Here is a 20818-nt window from a genome sequence, read left to right as displayed (position 1 = left end):
CTGACTGTGGCTCAGACCATGAACTCCTTATTGCCAAATTCAGACTGAAATTGAAGAAAGTAGGGAAAACCACTAGACCATTCAGGTATGACCTAAATCAAATCCCTTATGATTATACAGTGGAAGTGAGAAATAGATTTAAGGGCCTAGATCTGAAAGAGTGCCTGATGAACTACGGAATGAGGTTCGTGACATTGTACAGAAGACAGGGATCAAGACCATTCCCATGGAAAAGAAATGCAAAAAAGCAAAATGGCTGTCTGGGGAGGCTGTGAAAAGAAGAGAAGCGAAAAGCAAAAGAGAAAAGGAAAGATATAAGCATCTGAATGCAGAGTTCCAAAGAATAGCGAGAAGAGATAAGAAAGCCTTCTTCAGTGATCAATGCAAAGAAATAGAGGAAAACAATAGAATGGGAAAGACTAGAGATCTCTTCAAGAAAATCAGAGATATCAAAGGAACATTTCATGCAAAGATGGGCTCGATAAAGGACAGAAATGGTATGGACCTAACAGAAGCAGAAGATATTAAGAAGAGACGGCAAGAATACACAGAAGAACTGTACAAAAAACATCTTCATGACCCAGATAATCACGATGGTGTGATCACTGACCTAGAGCCAGACATCCTGGAATGTGAAGTCAAGTGGGCCTTAGAAAGCATCACTACAAACAAAGCTAGTGGAGGTGATAGAATTCCAGTTGAGCTACTCCAAATCCTGAAAGATGATGCTGTGAAAGTGCTGCACTCGATATGCCAGCAAATTTAGAAAACTCAGCAGTGGCCACACAGCTGGAAAAGGTCAGTTTTCATTCCAATCCCAAAGAAAGGCAATGCCAAAGAATGCTCAAACTACCGCACAATTGCACTCATCTCACATGCTAGTAAAGTAATGCTCAAAATTCTCCAAGCCAGGCTTCAGCAATATGTGAACCGTGAACTTCCTGCTGTTCAAGCTGGTTTTAGAAAAGGCAGAGGAACCAGAGATCAAATTGCCAACATCCGCTGGATCATGGAAAAAGCAAGAGAGTTCCAGAAAAACATCAATTTCTGCTTTATTGACTATGCCAAAACCTTTGACTGTGTGCATCACAATAAACTGTGGAAAATTCTGAAAGAGATGGGAATACCAGACCACCTGATCTGCCTCTTGAGAAATTTGTATGCAGGTCAGGAAGCAACAGTTAGAACTGGACATGGAACAACAGACTGGTTCCAAATAGGAAAAGGAGTATGTCAAGGCTGTATATTGTCACCCTGTTTATTTTACTTATATGCAGAGTACATCATGAGAAACGCTGGACTGGAAGAAACACAAGCTGGAATCAAGATTGCTGGGAGAAATATCAACAAGCTCAGATATGCAGATGACACCACCCTTATGGCAGAAAGTGAAGAGGAACTAAAAAGCCTCTTGATGAAAGTAAAAGAGGAGAGTGAAAAAGTTGGCTTAAAGCTCAACATTCAGAAAATGAAGACCATGGCATCCAGTCCCATCACTTCATGGGAAAGAGATGGGGAAACAGTGGAAACAGTGTCAGACTTTATTTTTGGGGGCTCCAAAATCACTGCAGATGGTGACTGCAGCCATGAAATTAAAAGATGCTTACTCCTTGGAAGGAAAGTTATGACCAACCTAGATAGCATATTCAAAAGCAGACACATTACTTTGCCAACAAAGGTTCGTCTAGTCAAGGCTATGGTTTTTCCAGTGGTCATGTATGGATGTGAGAGTTGGACTGTGAAGAAGGCTGAGCACCGAAGAATTGATGCTTTTGAACTGTGGTGTTGGAGAAGACTCTTGAGAGTCCCTGGACTGCAAGGAGATCCAACCAGTCCATTCTGAAGGAGATCAGCCCTGGGATTTCTCTGGAAGGATTTATGCTAAAGCTGAAACTCCAATACTTTGGCCACCTCATGCAAAGTGTTGACTCATTGGAAAAGACTCTGATGCTGGGAGGGATTGGGGGCAAGAGGAGAAGGGGACGACAGAGGATGAGATGGCTGGATGGCATCACCAACTTGATGCACATGAGTTTGGGTGAACTCTGGGAGTTGGTGATGGACAGGGAGGCCTGGCGTGCTGCGATTCATGGGGTCGCAAGGATTTGGACACGACTGAGCGACTGATCTGATCTGATCTGATCAGAGTAATACTGTTTGTATTCATAATAGACAAAAAAATGGAAAAAGTCTAATTGTCTATCATTAGGAAAATGAATTGATCTACTTTGTATAATAATTAAAACAATTATTTACAATGCATAATACAATAAGAAACTTTCACTGGGGTATATGTATGTACAGTTTAAGTATATACAAAAATAATTATGTCATATTAAGATACATCTATATCAAATAAAAGAATAAAAACCATCCATACGGATATTAAATAACACCAGGATAATAGTGAGGACAGGAGGTGAAGAGGGAGGAAAAGAGATGGCAGTTAATTACATATGACCTTAGCTATATGTGTAATCTTTTTACTCATTTCAAAAAAAAACCTAAATTTTTACAAAATGTCAGTCTTCATGATATTTAAGTGAAGGGTAAATGAGAATCTATTATATAGGTTTCTGTACCTTTTCTTTTGAAATATCAGGTAGTTAAAAGTTAATTAAGTGAATTACCTTAAGATTTAATTATTTATTCATGGATAATCATGAACAAAGAGAAGGCAATGGCACCCCACTCCAGTACTCTTGCCTGGAAAATCCCATGGACGGAGGAGCCTGGTGGGCTGCAGTCCATGGGGTCTCTAAGAGTCGGACACGACTGAGCGACTTCGCTTTCACTTTTCACTTTCATGCATTGGAGAAGGAAATGGCAACCCACTCCAGTGTTCTTGCCTGGAGAATCCCAGGGACGGGGGAGCCTGATGGGCTGCCCTCTACGGGGTCGCACAGAGTCGGACACGACTGAAGCGACTTAGCAGCAGCAGCAGCAGCAGCTTCCTTTTAGTGCTTTGGCAACTGCTCCACCCACTTACGGAGAAGCCAATGGCACCCTACTCCAGTCCTCTTGCCTGGAAAATCCTATGGACAGAGGAGCCTGGTAGGCTGCAGTCCATGGGGTCGCTAAGAGTCGGACATGATTGAGTGACTTCACTTTCACTTTTTACTTTCATGCATTGGAGAAGGAAATGGCAACCCACCCCAGTGTTCTTGCCTGGAGAATCCCAGGACAGGGGAGCCTGGTAGGAGGCCGTCTATGGGGTCACACAGGGTCAGACACGACTGAAGCGACTTAGCAGCAGCAGCAGCAATCATGAATAATCAAGTAACTCTTTACAAAGACACTAGTATAACTTACGAAAAATCCACTTAAGTTTCAAACATTTTGTTATTTGGACTTCTTAGTGTATTACACAAAAAACAAGTACTACAGAAAAGCACAAAATGGAAAATGAAAGAATACAGCACAAAGCAGATAGCCCTCAGCAGGGTTACTCCTGCCACGCTAAGGCCCCCCATGAAGGCATGGTTTATGGAGCTACCTGAAGCAGAACTACCCAACTCAATGAGCACAAGAGGGTGGCCAAGGAAATGTGGGAGTCGAATTTTTGTTTAAATCAGTAATTTAGGGAAGCTATGAGATAAAGGAAAATGAACACCTTTTATCTTGTAGATACCTTACTCTTTTCAATATCTTAAAAAATAAGTAATTATATTTATTCTTCAATTCTGTTTTTCCTTCCAAACAGAATCAATAATTTCACAGAGTATCTTAAAAAATCTTAATTTAATAACCAAATACTTTAGTAAATAAGATATGCAGTGATAAAGCAAAATAAAATAGAAAATAACGTTTGTAATTAGAAGACAGTATTGGTTTCTGGCTTTCATTCAGTTCAGTTCAGTTGCTCAGTCATGTCCGACTCTTTGCGATCCCATGGACTGCAGCACGCCAGGCGTCCCTATCCATCACAAACTCCCAGAGCTCGCTCAAACTCATGTCCATCGAGTTGGTGATGCCATCCAACCATCTCATCCTCTGTCGTCCCCTTGCCCTCCCGCCTTCAATCTTTCCCAACATCAGAGTCTTTTCTAATGAGTTAGGTTCTTCGCATCAGGTGGCCAAAGTATTGGAGCTTCAGCATCAGCATCAGTCCTTCCAGTGAATATTCAGGACTGATTTCCGTTAAGATGGACTGGTTTGACTCCTCACAGTCCAAGGGACTCTCAAGAGTCTTCTCCAACACCACAGTTCAAAAGCATCAATTCTTCAGTGCTCAGCTTTCCTTATTGTCCAACTCTCACATCCATACATGACTACTGGAAAAACCACAGCTTTGACTATATGGACCTTTGTCAGTAAAGTAATGTCTCTGCTTTTTAATATGCTGTCTAGGTTTGTCAGTATGAAGAGACTTTCATTAACAAGTTACAATCTCATCTTCTCATCTGTAAGAATGAGTAATAAAAATCCTGGCCTTACACAAATTTTGTGAAATTTAACTAAATAAGAAAAAAATAATGTGAAAGTCCTTCAAAATTATAAGCACTGTAACAATTTTTGTAAATCACTGTTTCTTAAAACTAAGCCACATGAAGAAAAAAATTGCAACACACTCTAGAGTATCTGAAACAGAAAAAATGAACAAAAGGAAATGAAAGTTATTTTGCCTTAGACTTAATGTAAAAGTCAAATGTGAAACTTACTGGAAGAGTTTGATAAGTAAAATAAGCATGTGTATGCATGGGGTTGCAAAGAGTCGGACATGACTGAGAGAGTGAACTGAACTGATGGCACTTACACAAATAGAAATGTTACTTTCTTTTGGATTCAAATTGCATGTAAGTTAGTGAAAAATGGATAAGCGAATCTGGTACTTCCTATTATTTTCAAGAGGAATGAAATTTTTCTTCTACACTTAACTACACAGAAACTGCTGTTATTTAGAACCACATCATCATGTACGTGTTCCTTGAATACATCTCTCCTTCAATACAGGATAGCAAAGCTTTTAATTTTTTTATTTCAGAGCCAACTGATACACAGAAATCAATTCTTTGTACTTAGCTTCTCCAAGCCTTTCTTTCCTCACCTGTAACATGGGAAGAAAGGCCTGGAGAAGCTAAGGATCTTGGCCAGTAACGCAGAGCGACTACAGTAGCTAACATCCTGACAAATGTCTCAAAGGGAACTTCCACTCAGTGACAAGAAATAACAGTCACTGCTAAAACGGAGGAGTGCTCCCCTAGCTCTGGGCCAGCATCCTTGGATTCCTCAAACTACAGTAATGATCAATCAGTATCCATGGAGTCATGAGATGCAAAGAAGGAAAAAAAAAAGTTGTCTAATGTTAATTTCCAAGACTTGAATATCAGCTAATTTTCTGCAAAAACTGTCTTCTTCCTTGACAGGTACAGATATTCACATCCATCCTTTAAAAAGAATCATGGTAGAACTATTTATATAATAGTTGCAGATTGATGAAAAGTTTGACAGTTTCAAAGTGTTTTATTCCCTGAAAACATCAATCAATGGCACATTATAGTAAGAGGACTTCCCTGGTGGTCCAGTGGTAAAGAATCCACCTGCCAACGCAAGGAAAATGGGTTCGATCCCTGGTCCAGAAGATCTCACATGCTGTGGAGCAACTCAGCCTGTGTGCCACAACTACCGAGCCCAAGCCCGAGAGCCCGGTCACTCTGCAACAAGAGAAGCATCACAATAAGGACACACACTGCAGCAAAGAGAAGCCCCCACTTGCCACAACTACAGAAAGCCCGTGCACAGCAACAAAGCCCCAGCACAACCAATAATAACTATAATAAATAATTTTTTTTAAATAGCATGTTACAGTAAGAGACTCCTTAGTGAAAGCTCTGTCCAGGCAAGCTCTCAGCCAAATTCTTATACTTTTAACTCCAGGTACATTTCAAACAGAAAGGGGGAGAATGAGGCTGGAGAGTACAAGCTGCATGCGAAGATACCAAAATAAAAGTCCAACTCTTTCTGACATCTACATGCTTTCCAATTTACATCCTACTGAGAGCTAGTGGTTACTCACCCAACCCCTGCACTTTATGGATGACGAAATCAAGACCCAGTGAGGACGGTGGCCTATCTAGAGATGACAGCACACTGACAGCAGAGCAGGATTTGAACTGACCTCTCCCATCATGGTTAGGCACTTTCCCACTACACCCATGCACCAAAAAGTGGTATATGATGAGAATTTTTTTTTTTTTTTAAGGAACAGAGAAAGTGCTAGAATAGAAAGAAATTATTTCTGGCCAGATGGGGAAGGCTTTAAGGAGGCAGTAGCATTTTGGGGGCCTTGAAGGCTAAGTAGTGCAAACAATGACGATGAGTGAGGCAGGAAAAAGAAACAGGAACATTCTGTATCACAGAACAGTTTAAAAAGCGATTATCCTTGACACTCAAACTGTGAAGAGTTTTATGTTATCAATCTATAACAAAGGAGGCAAGAGTACACAATGATGATAGTCTCTTCAATAAGTGGTGCTGGGAAAACCAGATAGTTACATGTAAAAGAACTAAATTAGAACATTCTCTAATACAACAAAACAAAAATGAACTCAAAAAGACCTAAATGTAAGACTGGATACTATAAATCTCTTAGAGGAGAACATAGGCAGAACACTTCCTGACATAAATTGCAGCAAGACCTTTTCTGATCCACCTCCTAGAGTAACGAAAATAAAAACAAAAATAAACAAATGGGGCCTAATGAAATTTAAAGGCTTTTGCACAGCAAAGGAAACCATCAACGAAACAAAAAGAAAACCCACAGAATGGGAGAAAATGTTTGCAAACAAAGTGACTGATAAGGGTTAATTTCCAAAATATACAAGCAGTTCATACAATTCAATAACAAAAACAAACAACACAATCGAAAAATGGACAGAAGACCTAAATAGACATTTCTCCAAAGAAGATATACAGATAGCCAACGGACACATGAAAAGATGGTCAAAACTGTGGATTATTAGAGAAATACGAATCGAAACTATGAGGTACCACCTCACACCAGTCAGAATGGCCACCATAAAAAAGTCTACAGAAAGCAAATGCTGGAGAGGTTGTGCAGAAAAGGGAATCCTCCTACACTGTTGGTGGGAATGTGAACTGATACAGTCACTATGGAGAATAGTATGGAGGTTCCTTAAAAAACTAAAAACAGAACTACCATATGATCCAGCAATCCCAATCATGGCCAAATATCTAGAGAAAACCGTAATTCCAAAAGATACAGGCACACCAATGTTCACTGCAGAACTATTTACGATAGCCAAGACATGAAAGTCCGTCAATGGAGGAATGGATAAAGAAGATGCAGTATATATATACAATGAAATATTACTCCACCAAAAAAAAGAACAAAATAATGCCATTTGTAGCAACGTGAATGAACTTAGAGATTGTCATACTGAGTGACATAAGTCAGACAAAGACAGTATCATATGATATCATTTTTATGTGGAATCTAAAGAAATAGTACAAATGAACCTATTTACAGAAGTTGAGTCACAGATGTAGAAAACAAACTTGTCGTTACCAGGGGGGAAGAGCAGGATAAATTGGAAGATCAGGACTGACACATACACACTTATATATAGAATAGATAACCTATTAAGAACCTAATGCATAGCACAGGGAACTCTATTCAATACTCTGAAATGACCTGTATGGGAATAGAATCTAAAAAATTGTGGATACACACGTATCTTTGACTGACTAACTTTGCTGAAGAGCAGAAACTAATACAACACTGTAAATCAACTATACTCCAATAAAAAAAAAATTTTTTTAAAGAGTAAGAAAAAACATTGATTATTTTTTTAAAAAAGCAGTTATACAAAATGTCCTTCTTTAACTCACTGTTTCAGAATCAGGAAGAAAGGAGACAGAAGACAGAAGTAACAGAAAACAACACTGAAATGCCATTAATGTTTCCTTCAATCGTTAACAATATATCTGATGATTATGCTATGTGAAAACCACATTTATAGTGATTCTCACTGAAAATAAACTAGAGCCTGGCAGAAAAGACTTCATACAACCAAAGCTGTAAGAAAGATCCATAAAGAGAATCTTCAAAAATGATACAAATGAACTTATTATAAAACAGAATAGACCCACAGGCACAGAAAACAAATTTATGGTTACCAAAGGGGAAGAGGTAGTGGGGATTAATAACTGTAGACAGTCAAACACACAGATATACATATATATCTATATACAGAGATAGATATAAAAAAAACTATATCACTTTGCTGTACATGTGAAACATTGAAAATCAACTATGCTGCTGCTGCTACTGCTGCTAAGTCACTTCAGTCGTGTCCAACTCTGTGCAACCCCATGGATTGCAGCCCACCAGGCTCTGCCGTCCCTGGGATTCTCCAGGCAAGAACACTGGAGTGGGTTGCCATTTCCTTCTCCAATGCATGAAAGTGAAAAGTGAAAGTGAAGTCGCTCAGTCGTGTCCGACCCTTATTGACCCCATGGACTGCAGCCTACCAGGCTCCTCCATCCATAGGATTTGCCAGGCAAGAGTACTGGAGTGGGGTGCCATTGTCTTCTCTGAAAATCAACTATACTTCAATAAAAAATAAAAAGAAATACAAAGATCACAAAGAATCAGGTAGGAAAAGAAGAAAACTCATCAGGTCAGGATATAGGCCCCTGGGAAAAGACACAGAAGAGAAAAGGGATCCTTCCTGGGGAGTGATCAGATCAAGACACATACCGGGTGTCCCAATCCTGGAGTACATACAACACCAGGAAGACAAGTCCCCTGAGCTGCTTAGAAAGCCAGTGGTACAAACAGGAAGGCCTAAAGAAACCTAGCAACATAAATAAACCCCATGCATGCACACTAAGTCACTTCAGTTGCGTCCGACTCTGTGCGACCCCATGGACAGCAGCCCACCAGGCTCCTCTGTCCACAGGATTCTCCAGGTAAGAATACTGGAGTGGGCTGCCATTTCCTTCTCCATATAAGCCCCAAGGTAACCACAAATCAAAATTCTACAATAAATAAACAAAAATTAGAGACAAAGGAACACAAGCATTAACACTAAACAAGAATCATCAAACCAAAGGTATGTAAAATAATAAAAGAACAGACAAACTACAAAAACAATCAGAAAGCAATTAACAAAACGGCAATAACAATAAGTGAATGTGCATGCCTGCTCAGTCGCATCAGTAATGTCTGACTCTCTGTGACTCTATGGACTATAGCCCGCCAGGCTCCTGTGTCCAGGGGATTCTCCAGGCAAGAATATCAGAGTGAGCTGTCATACCCTCCTCCAGGGATCAAACTTGAGTCTTCTGTGTCTGCTGCATTGCAGGTGGATTCTTTACCCACTGAGCCACCTGGGAAGCCGTAGTAAGTATATACCTACCAATAATCGCTTTAAATCAAAATGAACCAAATGCTCCAGCCAAAACACATAGTGTGGCTAAGGAAATTTTTAAAGTAAGGACTCATCTATTTGCTGCCTATAGAATACTTGCTTCAGAGTTAGAGACACACATATTGAACGTGAGGGTGAGAAAGAGATATTTCATGCAAATGAAAACAAGAGAGTGGAGGTAGCAATATTTATATCAGACTACAGAATGATCTCTGTTCGTTTCCAAGGCAAACCATTCAATATCACAGTAATCCAAGTCTATGCCCCAACCAGTAATGCTGAAGAAGCTGAAGTTCAATGGTTCTATGAAGACCTACAAGACCTTTTAGAACTAACACCCAAAAAAGATGTCCTTTTCATTATAGAGGAGTGGAATGCAAAAGTAGGAAGTCAAGAAACACCTGGAGTAACAGGCAAATTTGGCCTTGGAATATGGAATGAAGCAGGGCAAAGGCTAATAGAGTTTTGCCAAGAGAACACACTGGTCATAGCAAACACCCTCTTCCAACAACACAAGAGAATCATTCTACACATGGACATCACCAGATGGTCAACACCGAAATCAGATTGATTATATTCTGTGCAGCCAAAGATGGAGAAGCTCTATACAGTCAGCAAAAACAAGACCGGGAGCTGACTGTGGCTCAGATCATGAGCTCCTTATTGCCAAATTCAGACTGACATTAAAGAAAGTAGGGAAAACCACTAGACCATTCAGGTATGACCTAAATCAAATCCATTATGATTATACAGCGGAAGTGAGAAAAAGATTTAAGGGACTAGATCTGATAGAGTGCCTGATGAACTATAGACTGAGGTTCGTGACATTGTATAGGAGACAGGGATCAAGACCATCCCCATGGAAAAGAAATGCAAAAAAGCAAAATGGCTGTCTGGGGAGGCCTTACAAATAGCTATGAAAAGAAGAGAAGTGAAAAGCAAAGGAGAAAAGCAAAGATATAAGCATCTGAATGCAGAGTTCCAAAGAATAGCGAGAAGAGATAAGAAAGCCATCCTCAGTGATCAATGCAAAGAAATACAGGAAAACAACAGAATGGGAAAGACTAGAGATCTCTTCAAGAAAATTAGAGATACCAAGGGAACATTTCATGCAAAGATGGGCTCAATAAAGGACACAAATGGTAGGGACCTAACAGAAGCAGAAGATATTAAGAAGAGACGGCAAGAATACACAGAAGAACTGTACAAAAAAGATCTTCATAACCCAGATAATCACGATGGTGTGATCACTGACCTAGAGACAGACATCCTGGAATGTGAAGTCAAGTGGGCCTTAGAAAGCATCACTACGAACAAAGCTAGTGGAGGTGATGGAATTCCAGTTGAGCTATTTCAAACCCTGAAAGATGATGCTGTGAAAGTGCTGCACTCAATATGCCAGCAAATTTGGAAAACTCAGCAGTGGCCACAGGACTGGAAAAGGTCAGTTTTCATTCCAATCCCAAAAAGAGGCAATGCCAAAGAATGCTCAAACTACCGCACAATTGCATTCATCTCACACGCTAGTAAAGTAATGCTCAAAATTCTCCAAGCCAGGCTTCAGCAATATGAAACTGTGAACTTCCAGATGTTCAAGCTGGTTTTAGGAAAGGCAGAGGAACCAGAGATCAAATTACCAACATCCGCTGGATCATGGAAAAAGCAAGAGAGTTCCAGAAAAACATCTATTTCTGCTTTATTGACTATGCCAAAGCCTTTGACTGTGTGCATCACAATAAACTGTGGAAAATTCTGAAAGAGATGGGAATACCAGACCACCTGATCTGCCTCTTGAGAAATTTGTATGCAGGTCAGGAAGCAACAGTTAGAAATGGACATGGAACAGACTGGTTCCAAATAGGAAAAGGAGTACTTCAAGGCTGCATATTGTCACCCTGCTTATTTAACTTCTATGCAGAGTACATCATGAGAAACGCTGGGCTGGAAGAAGCACAAGCTGGAATCAAGATTGCTGGGAGAAATATCAACAAGCTCAGATATGCAGATGACACCACCCTTATGGCAGAAAGTGAAGAAGAACTAAAAAGCTCTTGATGAAAGCTGAAAGTGGAGAGTGAAAAAGTTGGCTTAAAGCTCAACATTCAGAAAATGAAGATCATGGCATCTGGTCCCATCACTTCATGGGAAATAGATGGGGAAACAGTGGAAACAGTGTCAGACTTTATTTTTGGGGGCTCCAAAATCACTGCAGATGGTGACTGCAGCCATGAAATTAAAAGATGCTTACTCCTTGGCAGAAAAGCTCTGACCAACCTAGATAGCATATTGGAAAGCAGAGATATTACTTTGCCAACAAAGGTCCATCTAGTCAAGGCTATGGTTTTTCCCATGGTCCTGTATGGATGTGAGAGTTGGACTGTGAAGAAAGCTGAGCGCCGAAGAACTGACGCTTTTGAACTGTGGTGTTGGAGAAGACTCTTGAGAGTCCCTTGGACTGCAAGGAGATCCAACCAGTCCATTCTAAAGGAGATCATCCCTGGGTGTTCTTTGGAAGTAATGATGCTAAAGCTGAAACTTCAGTACTTTGGCCACCTCATGTGAAGAGTTGACTCACTGGAAAAGACCCTGATGCTGGGAGGGATTGGGGGCAGGAGGAAAAGGGGACGACAGAGAATGAGATGGCTGGATGGCATCACCAACTTGATGGACGTGAGTTTGAGTGAACTCCAGGAGTTGGTGATGGACAGGGAGGCCTGGCGTGCTGCAATTCATGGGGTCGCAGAGTTGGATAGGACTGAGCGACTGAACTGAACTGAACTGAAAGAGACTCTGAAACAAGGTCTATAAAAACAAAAGACAAAGAAAGGGCATTATATAATGACAAAGGAACCAATGCAAGAAGAAGCTATAACACTCATTAATATTTTTGTACCTAATACAATACAGTGGTGTTGGAGAAGACTCTTGCGAGTCCCTTGGACTGCAGTCAATCCTAAAGGAAATCAACCCTGAATATTCATTGGAATGACTGATGCTGAAGCTGAAACTCCAATACTTTGGCTACCTGATGTGAAGAACTGACTCACTGGAAAATACCCTGATCCTGGTAAAGATTGAAGGCGGGAGGACAAGGGGATGACAGAGGATGAGATGGCTGGATGGCATTACCTACTCAATGGGTATGAGTTTCAACAAGCTCTGGGAGATGGTGGAGGACAGATAAGACTGTCCTGCTCTGGGCTGTGGGTTTCCCTTAGGTTACACAGATACACAGGGTTCCAGCACTTCCTGGGAATCTTCCTGCTTTGCATTTGACTAACTCTCCTCCTCAGAAATTTAGAAGGCACCAACTATATCTTCCCCTTTTTCCTTCCCAATGTTTATATTATTTATATTTTTTAAAAAACACAAAACAAAAACCCCCACCTTTGATTTCTATCAAAAATCCATCCATTACATGAACAACAAGGATCTACTGTATAGCACATGGAACTCTGCTCAATGTTATGTGGCAGCCTGGGTGGGAGGGGACTTTGGAAGAGAACTGATACATGTATATGAATGGCTGAATCCCTTTGCTGTGTCCACCTAAAACTATCAGAACACTGTTTGTTAATCAGCTACACCCTGATACAAAATAAAGAGTTTAAAAAAATCCATCCATTACAAAGTCATTTGGCTTAAAATGCAGAAAACTCCTGAGATTACAGCAGGTTATGGTGGAGTTTCCCAAGTAGTACTGAGACAGGCTGGGGTCTGGGATCTGGGATACTTTGCTATAGTGCTTACATCTGGACAAATATCTCTTTGAGTGTTATATTCTGTTAAATACAAAGAAACTATAAGGGACCATAAATAACTGCATACATATACTGCTGCTGCTAAGTCACTTCAGTCGTGTCCGACTCTGTGCAACCCCATGGACGGCAGCCCACCAGGCTCCCCCATTCCTGGGATTCTCCAGGCAAGAACACTGGAGTGGGTTGCCATTTCCTTCTCCAATGCATGAAAGTGAAAAGTGAAAGTGAAGTCGCTCAGTCGTGTCCGACTCTTAGCGACCCCATGGACTGCAGCCTACCAGGCTCCTCCGTCCATGGGATTTTCCAGGTAAGAGTACTGGATTGGGTTGCCAGGGCCTTCTCCAGCATACATATACAGTTGGGGCAAATTATGGACAATAACATACAAAGAGACCAAGAATCCAACTGCCACTTCTGAAGGCCAGGAGCAAAACGAGGGTACTTTGCATGCCTCCTGCATACAACACCAACAAAGGGGTGGGCAAACCACCTAAGCTCCCCCTCTGGCTTGACCCTGGACACAGCCCTACACTCACCCCATATACGGAACCAGCTCAGCTCCCTTGAGCAAGCAAGGGAAACTGCTGCTTTTTATCACTCTCCACTGCCGCTGCAGGGGCTCCAATAAAGCCATGCCTGGCCTCTTAACAATTTCTCTCAATTAAGGAGTCCAAGAACCCTGGTTGGTAGCAGTATGTCTTGGCATACTGCGTCTTGGACTGCCTCAAAGGTTACAGGTGTTCTAAAATGTTGACCCTCAAAGTGGCAGGCGGGGCTGGGGCGGTCAGAGCCCTTGGGCCAACCTCATTTTGCTCTGAGCAACCTTTTCCTCCAGGGTACCAGCACTGTAATCGTTTTCTTGGTGTGCTGTGAAGTGAAAAGGGTTGGAAAGCACTGGCTTGCCTTAGAATGCATGTTTTGGGAAACAGGTCATGACTATTTGACTTTAGAAACCCCCAGCAAGTTGATTCACCTTTCTGAGCCTTGGTTTACTCCCAAGTATGAAGAGGTAGTCACACCAAATGATCCCTAATATCCCTTCTAGTTCTTCAGTATAATTACTGTATGAATTGTGAACTCCTAATATGATAGCTTGAAAAATAACATTTTGTGAAGGAAAAAAAGCACAAATTTAAAGTAAGACTTGGCGACTGCTCAAAACTTCAAACCTTTTTTATTTAACAAATCTGATTGGATATGCCAGAGAACTGCGACTGACAGTATGATTACAGCTAAAGAGGAGAAGCAAAGCCCCTGTTCTCTTTAAGCTTGTAAGCCACTGGCAACCACAAACCCAAAAAAAGGCAATTACAATTCAGTGGGATAAATACTAAACTAGGGAGAAATATAGAGTGTTGCGGGCATATGACAGGGGGCACCCATCCCAGCTTCGGGAGGGAAGCCTTAGTCAGGATGAGACACCAAGACCACACTTAAAGAACAAACAGGAGCTGGAGGGTGGACGGGGTGCGACGTGGGTGTGTGGGAGGTGCGTGTGGACGGTGCGGGGGAAGATGACATTCTAGGCTGAGGGAAGACCATCTGCCAAGTCCTAGAGGAGCAGTAGCTTTGGGAGCTGCACGGCTGGAATTTTCAGCATTAATTCAAATGAGGGAGTGATATGACAGGTTAGGAAAAGCCCTGTGGCTGCAGAGTGGAGAATAAACTGGAGGTGGGCAGATCCAGTGGCTGCTAAGTCTACAAATACTCAGATTATGTAAGGAGTCGGGGAAGGGAACCAAAAAAAGAGGGTTTAAAAGTGTATTCCTTTCAATTATGCTTGCAGAAGTCAAACAAGGTTTCCTAGAAGATGAAGCAGAGCGAGGTCTTAAAGGCTAAAAAGAAATATACAATAGCTCCTTAAAAAAATTTTTTTTGTATTTTTATCTTTTTGATGTTCAGATGAAACAACAACTAAAAGCTAAACATTAGGTAGGGATATATTTAAAAGATACTTGAAAAGTTCTCTTCATTTAAACCCACTTTCAATGAAATGACTCCTTTCATGTCAATGCTTGAGAAGGCTTTTTCCTCAGCCTTCTTTACATGTTTATACAATCTCCCTGAGCGACAGACCCAGAATCTAAACTCCCTGAACATGCATCATGATCTCTGTTAAATCCCTAACTCCATCTCAGCCCTCTCTCCTGGCTTTTATATCCACCTTCACATTGGGATCTCCACCAAACATCCCACAAGTACCCGACAGTTCCTTACTACTTGATTCTTTGCTAATACTCCTCCAGGAAACTCAATATAGCAGTTTAAAAAAATGTTATTTTGTTTACTGACCATTTGGATATCCTTTACTTTGTTTCGCCTGTTCAAGTCTGTTGCAATTTTTCTACTGGATAGTCCATTAGGTCCCTCATAGCCTTTAAAAATAGTCTATTGGTGTTAATTTAATTGGATCAATTTCTCACCAGATTAGAGATATTATATCTCTTCTTTGTGAGCCTAAATTCAAGCACAATATTGACACAAAGTAGTTGTATTAAAATCTATAAGAATAAAATATTCATAAAACAGTGCTAGCAAAAAATTTGTAAATCAATGCAAGATTGTGAAATGTGAAAAAATGAGTATTCTTCAATTATACACATACACATATATTATTTTTCAGATTATTTTCCATTATAGGTTATTACAAGATATTGACTATAGCTCCCAGTGCTATATGGCAAACCTTTGTTGAGTGTTGGGTAACCAAAAAAATGAGTATTCTTAAAACTGGTTGAGGAAAAGTGGGCAGTAACTTGGCTCGTTTAGAAACTTTATAATGAGTTCATATAATACAGATCCAGAAAAGTACACTCATAATTACATGTACAAAAGACCATTTCTGAAAATTACATGACTGTCAAAAGCAATAATGCCATTTGACTTTCAGGAAATTATTTTCAGAGTATATTTTATAATTAACACTTATAAAATATTTAAAATTGAGTTTTACATAGTAAGTTCTTCTTCAACACTATCCCTATATAGAAATTTATACCCTGCAAAAAAGACTGTACTTCGCCATAGCAACAGTTCTATATCAACTCCTACTCAAGTTAGAAAAAGCATATGTAAAAGAAATGAATATTCTGGAATATTCTGAAGTGCTTGCTGGAATAAATCGCTCCATTTATTTTGTAAAAATTTAAATACAAGAGTTCAACGTTTCTTTAAAACATCCCTGTCATTAGGCTAATTTAGTTTCTCAAATTTTGCTGTTTTAAATAGTGTAATACATTACTTAAAAGAAAGGAGGGGAATGAAAAGGAAATAAAAATTCAGTGTCAAGAATAACATACTTGAGATCAAGTTGACGGGTGTTTAGGGACATAATAATAGGATATGATATTTCAAGTGATTTATAAGTAAACCAAGGAACTAAGTGGAACAGCTGTATTATTTTCTCAAGAAAAGCTATACCTTACTAGTATGGACACTGAAAAAGGAATTCTTACATTCACAGAGACTTCCTATGAAAGACAATAAATACATGAGTGCCTGTTAACTTGGTTTGATAAATCAAGCAACTCACAAATTCTCTAAGGAGAATAAACATGTTTACAGACATCAGAGATCTAGTTATGTACTACTCCAAGTTTTTGTATGATACTGCCAGCTAAAAATTGCCACCTTCTATCTGCCTCTATAAGGACTAAGTCATGAACCGCTGCAGCCACTGTTCTCCAACACACCCTGAAAGGAGTTCAGGGTGGAGATAAGGAATCAGGCACTCTGGGCTTTGGGAAAAACTGGCAGACCAGGTCTTTGGATAGTTAGCTTATTTGCCAGAGAAGATTTTGAGCCCAATTGTTGCATCTCCTCATATCTAGAAAAGCACTAAAATCATTAATGGTGACATCTGCTCCTTGTGACTAGCAGTAAGCATCTGCCAAAATGTGTGCTTAGCTGCACGTACCCCACTTCCCTAAAATCATACGTAACAACGGCCTTCTGCCCATGTCTCTGGAGCATGGCTATCTGAAACGCTACCTCCTGGGCTACAGTCCTCATTCTGCCCCACATAAAACTTAATGCACAGCTCTCATGCTGTGCATTTTTTTCTGTCAGCAATATCAAAAATGTATTATGAAACTAGATATAACTCAAAGTATTTCCTTTTACTTGCCCCACCCTTGTGTCAATCAAATTTAGCAGGCTCACATCTTTGTCACCCTTGCTCACGGCCCAAGATGGAATATTCTGTGATATTCCCAACTGCCTTGCCCTCCTGAGTTTCCTTTGTGTGACCCAATTTCCAACTGATTCCCTACATTTCAATTTTCTCACTGTCCTCTGAAAAATTCCCCAAGACTTCTATGTTTCTAACCTCCTTGCTTAACATTTCCTTCACACATTGACTTGAGCTGAAAGCTGGCTGTTACTCCCCTGCGGTTCTCTCATTTCAAGGATGAGCTTTTTGTATCTCAGGGTTCAAAGGTTCTCCCATATCTGTTTCTTTAGGGCCTTACCATCTCTACTTGTCTTCACCACAGGCATCTACATGTACCTCCAGCTCATCAAGTCTCCATCTCGTGGAATCTCTGACAGCTGGACCACCTTCGCATTCCACTACAAATCAAGTTGTTTGGACAATTTCAACACGCCTATGGATGCCTTTTTCTCAAAAGCTGTTCCTCAATCTACTCATCTCCAAAGGCCTCCTCCACTTCTGCTCACCTTCCATGTCCATCCTTGGGCAAAGACCTCCTCCACTTCTGCTCACCTTCCATGGCCATCCCTAGGATCTTTCTGTCACCCAGCACACTGCCTCTGGAATCTGGAAGTCATGAACCTAATTTTCCGATACAACCTCCCTCACTTAGTGACTCCTTCCATGTTAATTCTTTCATCTAATCACCAGATAATTTCACTGTGTTGACAGAGACTCCCTCCTTGATCAAATGCTAGTCAGGCTCCTCTGAGCCCACTTGGTCCCAACCTTGGCCTATAACAGCTGCAACCCTCTCAGCACAAATGATTTCATTCCCTCCCCACTAAGAGACCAGAACAAAAGCCAGCATATAGTTTCTATTTAACAGCTCAAGGCCACAATCTTGGGATGATCCCAGTCCCCATTAAAGTCCCTGCTTACAAAAGCACACAATGCCAGGAAAGAATTTGTATTTGTTCCAGCCAAAACCTAGTGAAAGATAGACATCAAACCTACCTACTTTTTGAGCAATTACTTCAGAAATCTTGTGGTTATAAATCCTTTCTCTAACTCCTTTAAGAGGTAAGTCTTCCACCACTTAAAAATGTGTGTGGAGCCTCTCTTTGAAATGCAAACATCCATGGAGATAACTCTCACTGTTCTTCTCAGTCCCCATGGAAGGGGATCAGCAACAGTTGCCAGTTATGAAACCCAGAAGGGTTTCATATTAACCAACCCCTTTTCTCAATTTTTCTATTTCCACTTCCTTGAACCCGCCCATGCCCAGCCCTCCTCCCTACTTGCTCATTCTTACTTTAAGACACCTAGTCATCTCTGAAAGGGTGGCAGAGGATGAGATGGTTAGATGGCAACACTGACTCAATGGACATGAATTTGAGCAAACTCTGGGACATAGTGGAGGACAGAGGAGCCTGGTGTGCTACAGTCCGTGGGGCGGCAAAGAGTCGGACACGAGTTAGTGACTGAACAAACAAAAACATCTCTGCACAAACTATACTCAGTTCAAGCTAGACTCTCTTTCCTATGCAACAATACTACTGAGTAAAATTACCCTTATCACCTGAATTAGTGCATGGCTCGGTTTATCATGGACAATGTAACTCGGTGTAACAAACACACAAACACAAGTTCACTTTTTTCTGCTTTCTGTTTAAAAGAGGTTTAAACACTCTTTTCTTAGCATTCTCAATTCTTTAGGAAAAACAACAACAAAAAAAAAAACCTTTAAACTCCTTAATACGCCTTTAAACAAATTGGCCTCTTCCTTATTTCTAACACTTTTTTCTTTATATTCTATGCCCCAACCTTACGCAACATCTTTCAGTTCCCTGAACCCACCAGTGCTGCTTCACCCCCAGACTCTATCACCCTGGCTCCTGCCCTGGAATACTCGTCTCCACTTCCCTGGTGTGCACTGACTCACTCTCTCTTCAGTCAGTATCTTGTCCCTGGGAAACCTTCCCAAGCACTCTCCCTAACTCTGGGTTACGTCAGTCTGCTACATGCTCTATGACCCCTGGTCTCCTGAACCCTGGCCTGACCTAGCCACGTTAGAGTAATCCATCTTCCCTGCTAGACCACAAGCTCTCTGCAGGCCGGCGTACTCCTGTCTTGCTTTCCACTGTCTGTCCTAAAACTCTGTTTCACTACCTGGTGCTAAATAGGTACTCAGTAAGTACGTGTTAGATGAATAAATACTGTAAATCATTAATGTTCTATAAGAGAACCCTAGTCCTTATGACAAAAATTCTTTTTTTTAATGATAAAAATTCTTATCACTGAAATCACCTGAAGCATCTGTGATCCTTTCACAAAACATCTGAAAACAGACCACAAGACAAAGCCTATACTATACACCAACAGGAATTTGCAAAACCATCGTGTGATTCCTCTCCATTAGCACCTGTGGGCATTTAAAAATATAAAATATTTTTGCTCTGGGTTACCAGCTAATTAAGGCTAATCTTTTAGTTGCTAAATTGTTCCCTGTATGGATAACTGGAAATAGCACTGACTCCATATTTGGTGTTGAGTATAAAACTATAGCCATGGATTAGTTGACTTAAAGCCAAAGGCAAAACTTGGGTAAATTTTTTAAAACATCGTATGGTATTTAAAAGTTCGAGATCAATGTTACCATCTTCATCCTTTTTTTGTCATGATGTGGTACTTACTGACAAATCTGTACTATTGGGAACAAACTGGTCCTGCTCTCCCAGCAGCACATCAATCACAGGGTGCCGGCCATTTTTTATTAGGATTTTCCTTTCTTCTTGTAGAGTTGGTCTGCGAGAAGAGACATATTTCAATTGACAAAGCAAGGAAAGAGACTTTTAAAAAAATCTCAAAAAGCATGAAGATTTTTATGGACAGTCTGTCAGACACACAACCAAACCTTAAACATGGACTTTAAGAACATATGCTCAGGACAAGGCTGAGTATAAAAGTTTAAACTCAACTGTAGAATCAGAATTGGAAAGACAACTATAATTACAGTGCTCTGAAGCACAAACTTTAGAAGAGTCTTATGATGGCTCTGTAACTAAGATCTCCCTTATAAGATCCTTTTTTTCTTTTTCTACTACTCTCTAAGATATATTCATCAAAAAAAAATACAGTTCTGATTATTGCTACTTAAAATATTTTTAGCAATAAACAAAATTTTAAAAATCATGCAAAATTATTTCTAGATTATTACATTAATATAAATTGTATGTTGGACTTGGGGACAGAATGACCTAAAATTTTCACATTCTGTTTAATTAAAACATCTTTCTATGGTCTTTAATATCTTTTAGTTTTTTTGATATAAAAAATGTTTATCTGCCTTGTTTTTTTTTAAGGTTTTCTATTTCTGCTTTTACTGATAGCTTCATCAGTTTATCCAAGCTCTCTGAGCACCAGCCTTCTCTCAGTTTCCTCCCCAGAGGTTACCACTGGGAGCAGTTTGGCGTCTACCTTTTCCAGTTTGGTGTCTACCTTTCCCAACG

At 40.4% G+C, this 20818-nt stretch overlaps 1 protein-coding gene across 3 annotated transcripts in view; it reads right to left on the bottom strand.

Moving 5' to 3' along the window:
* The window catches only part of MSH3 (mutS homolog 3), a 183405-nt gene that overhangs the window by 43218 nt on the left and 119369 nt on the right, over window positions 1–20818 (bottom strand). For all 3 annotated transcript variants that reach the window (XM_061424296.1, XM_061424297.1, XM_061424298.1), the window contains exon 19: window positions 20003–20114. In XM_061424296.1, the coding sequence (XP_061280280.1) occupies window positions 20003–20114 (112 nt within the window). The remainder of the gene's footprint in view (window positions 1–20002; window positions 20115–20818) is intronic.

The sequence above is a fragment of the Bos javanicus genome, chromosome 7 (assembly GCF_032452875.1).
Source record: "Bos javanicus breed banteng chromosome 7, ARS-OSU_banteng_1.0, whole genome shotgun sequence".
Classification (NCBI taxonomy): domain Eukaryota; kingdom Metazoa; phylum Chordata; class Mammalia; order Artiodactyla; family Bovidae; genus Bos; species Bos javanicus.
This window is presented reverse-complemented; position numbering and strand designations above follow the sequence as displayed.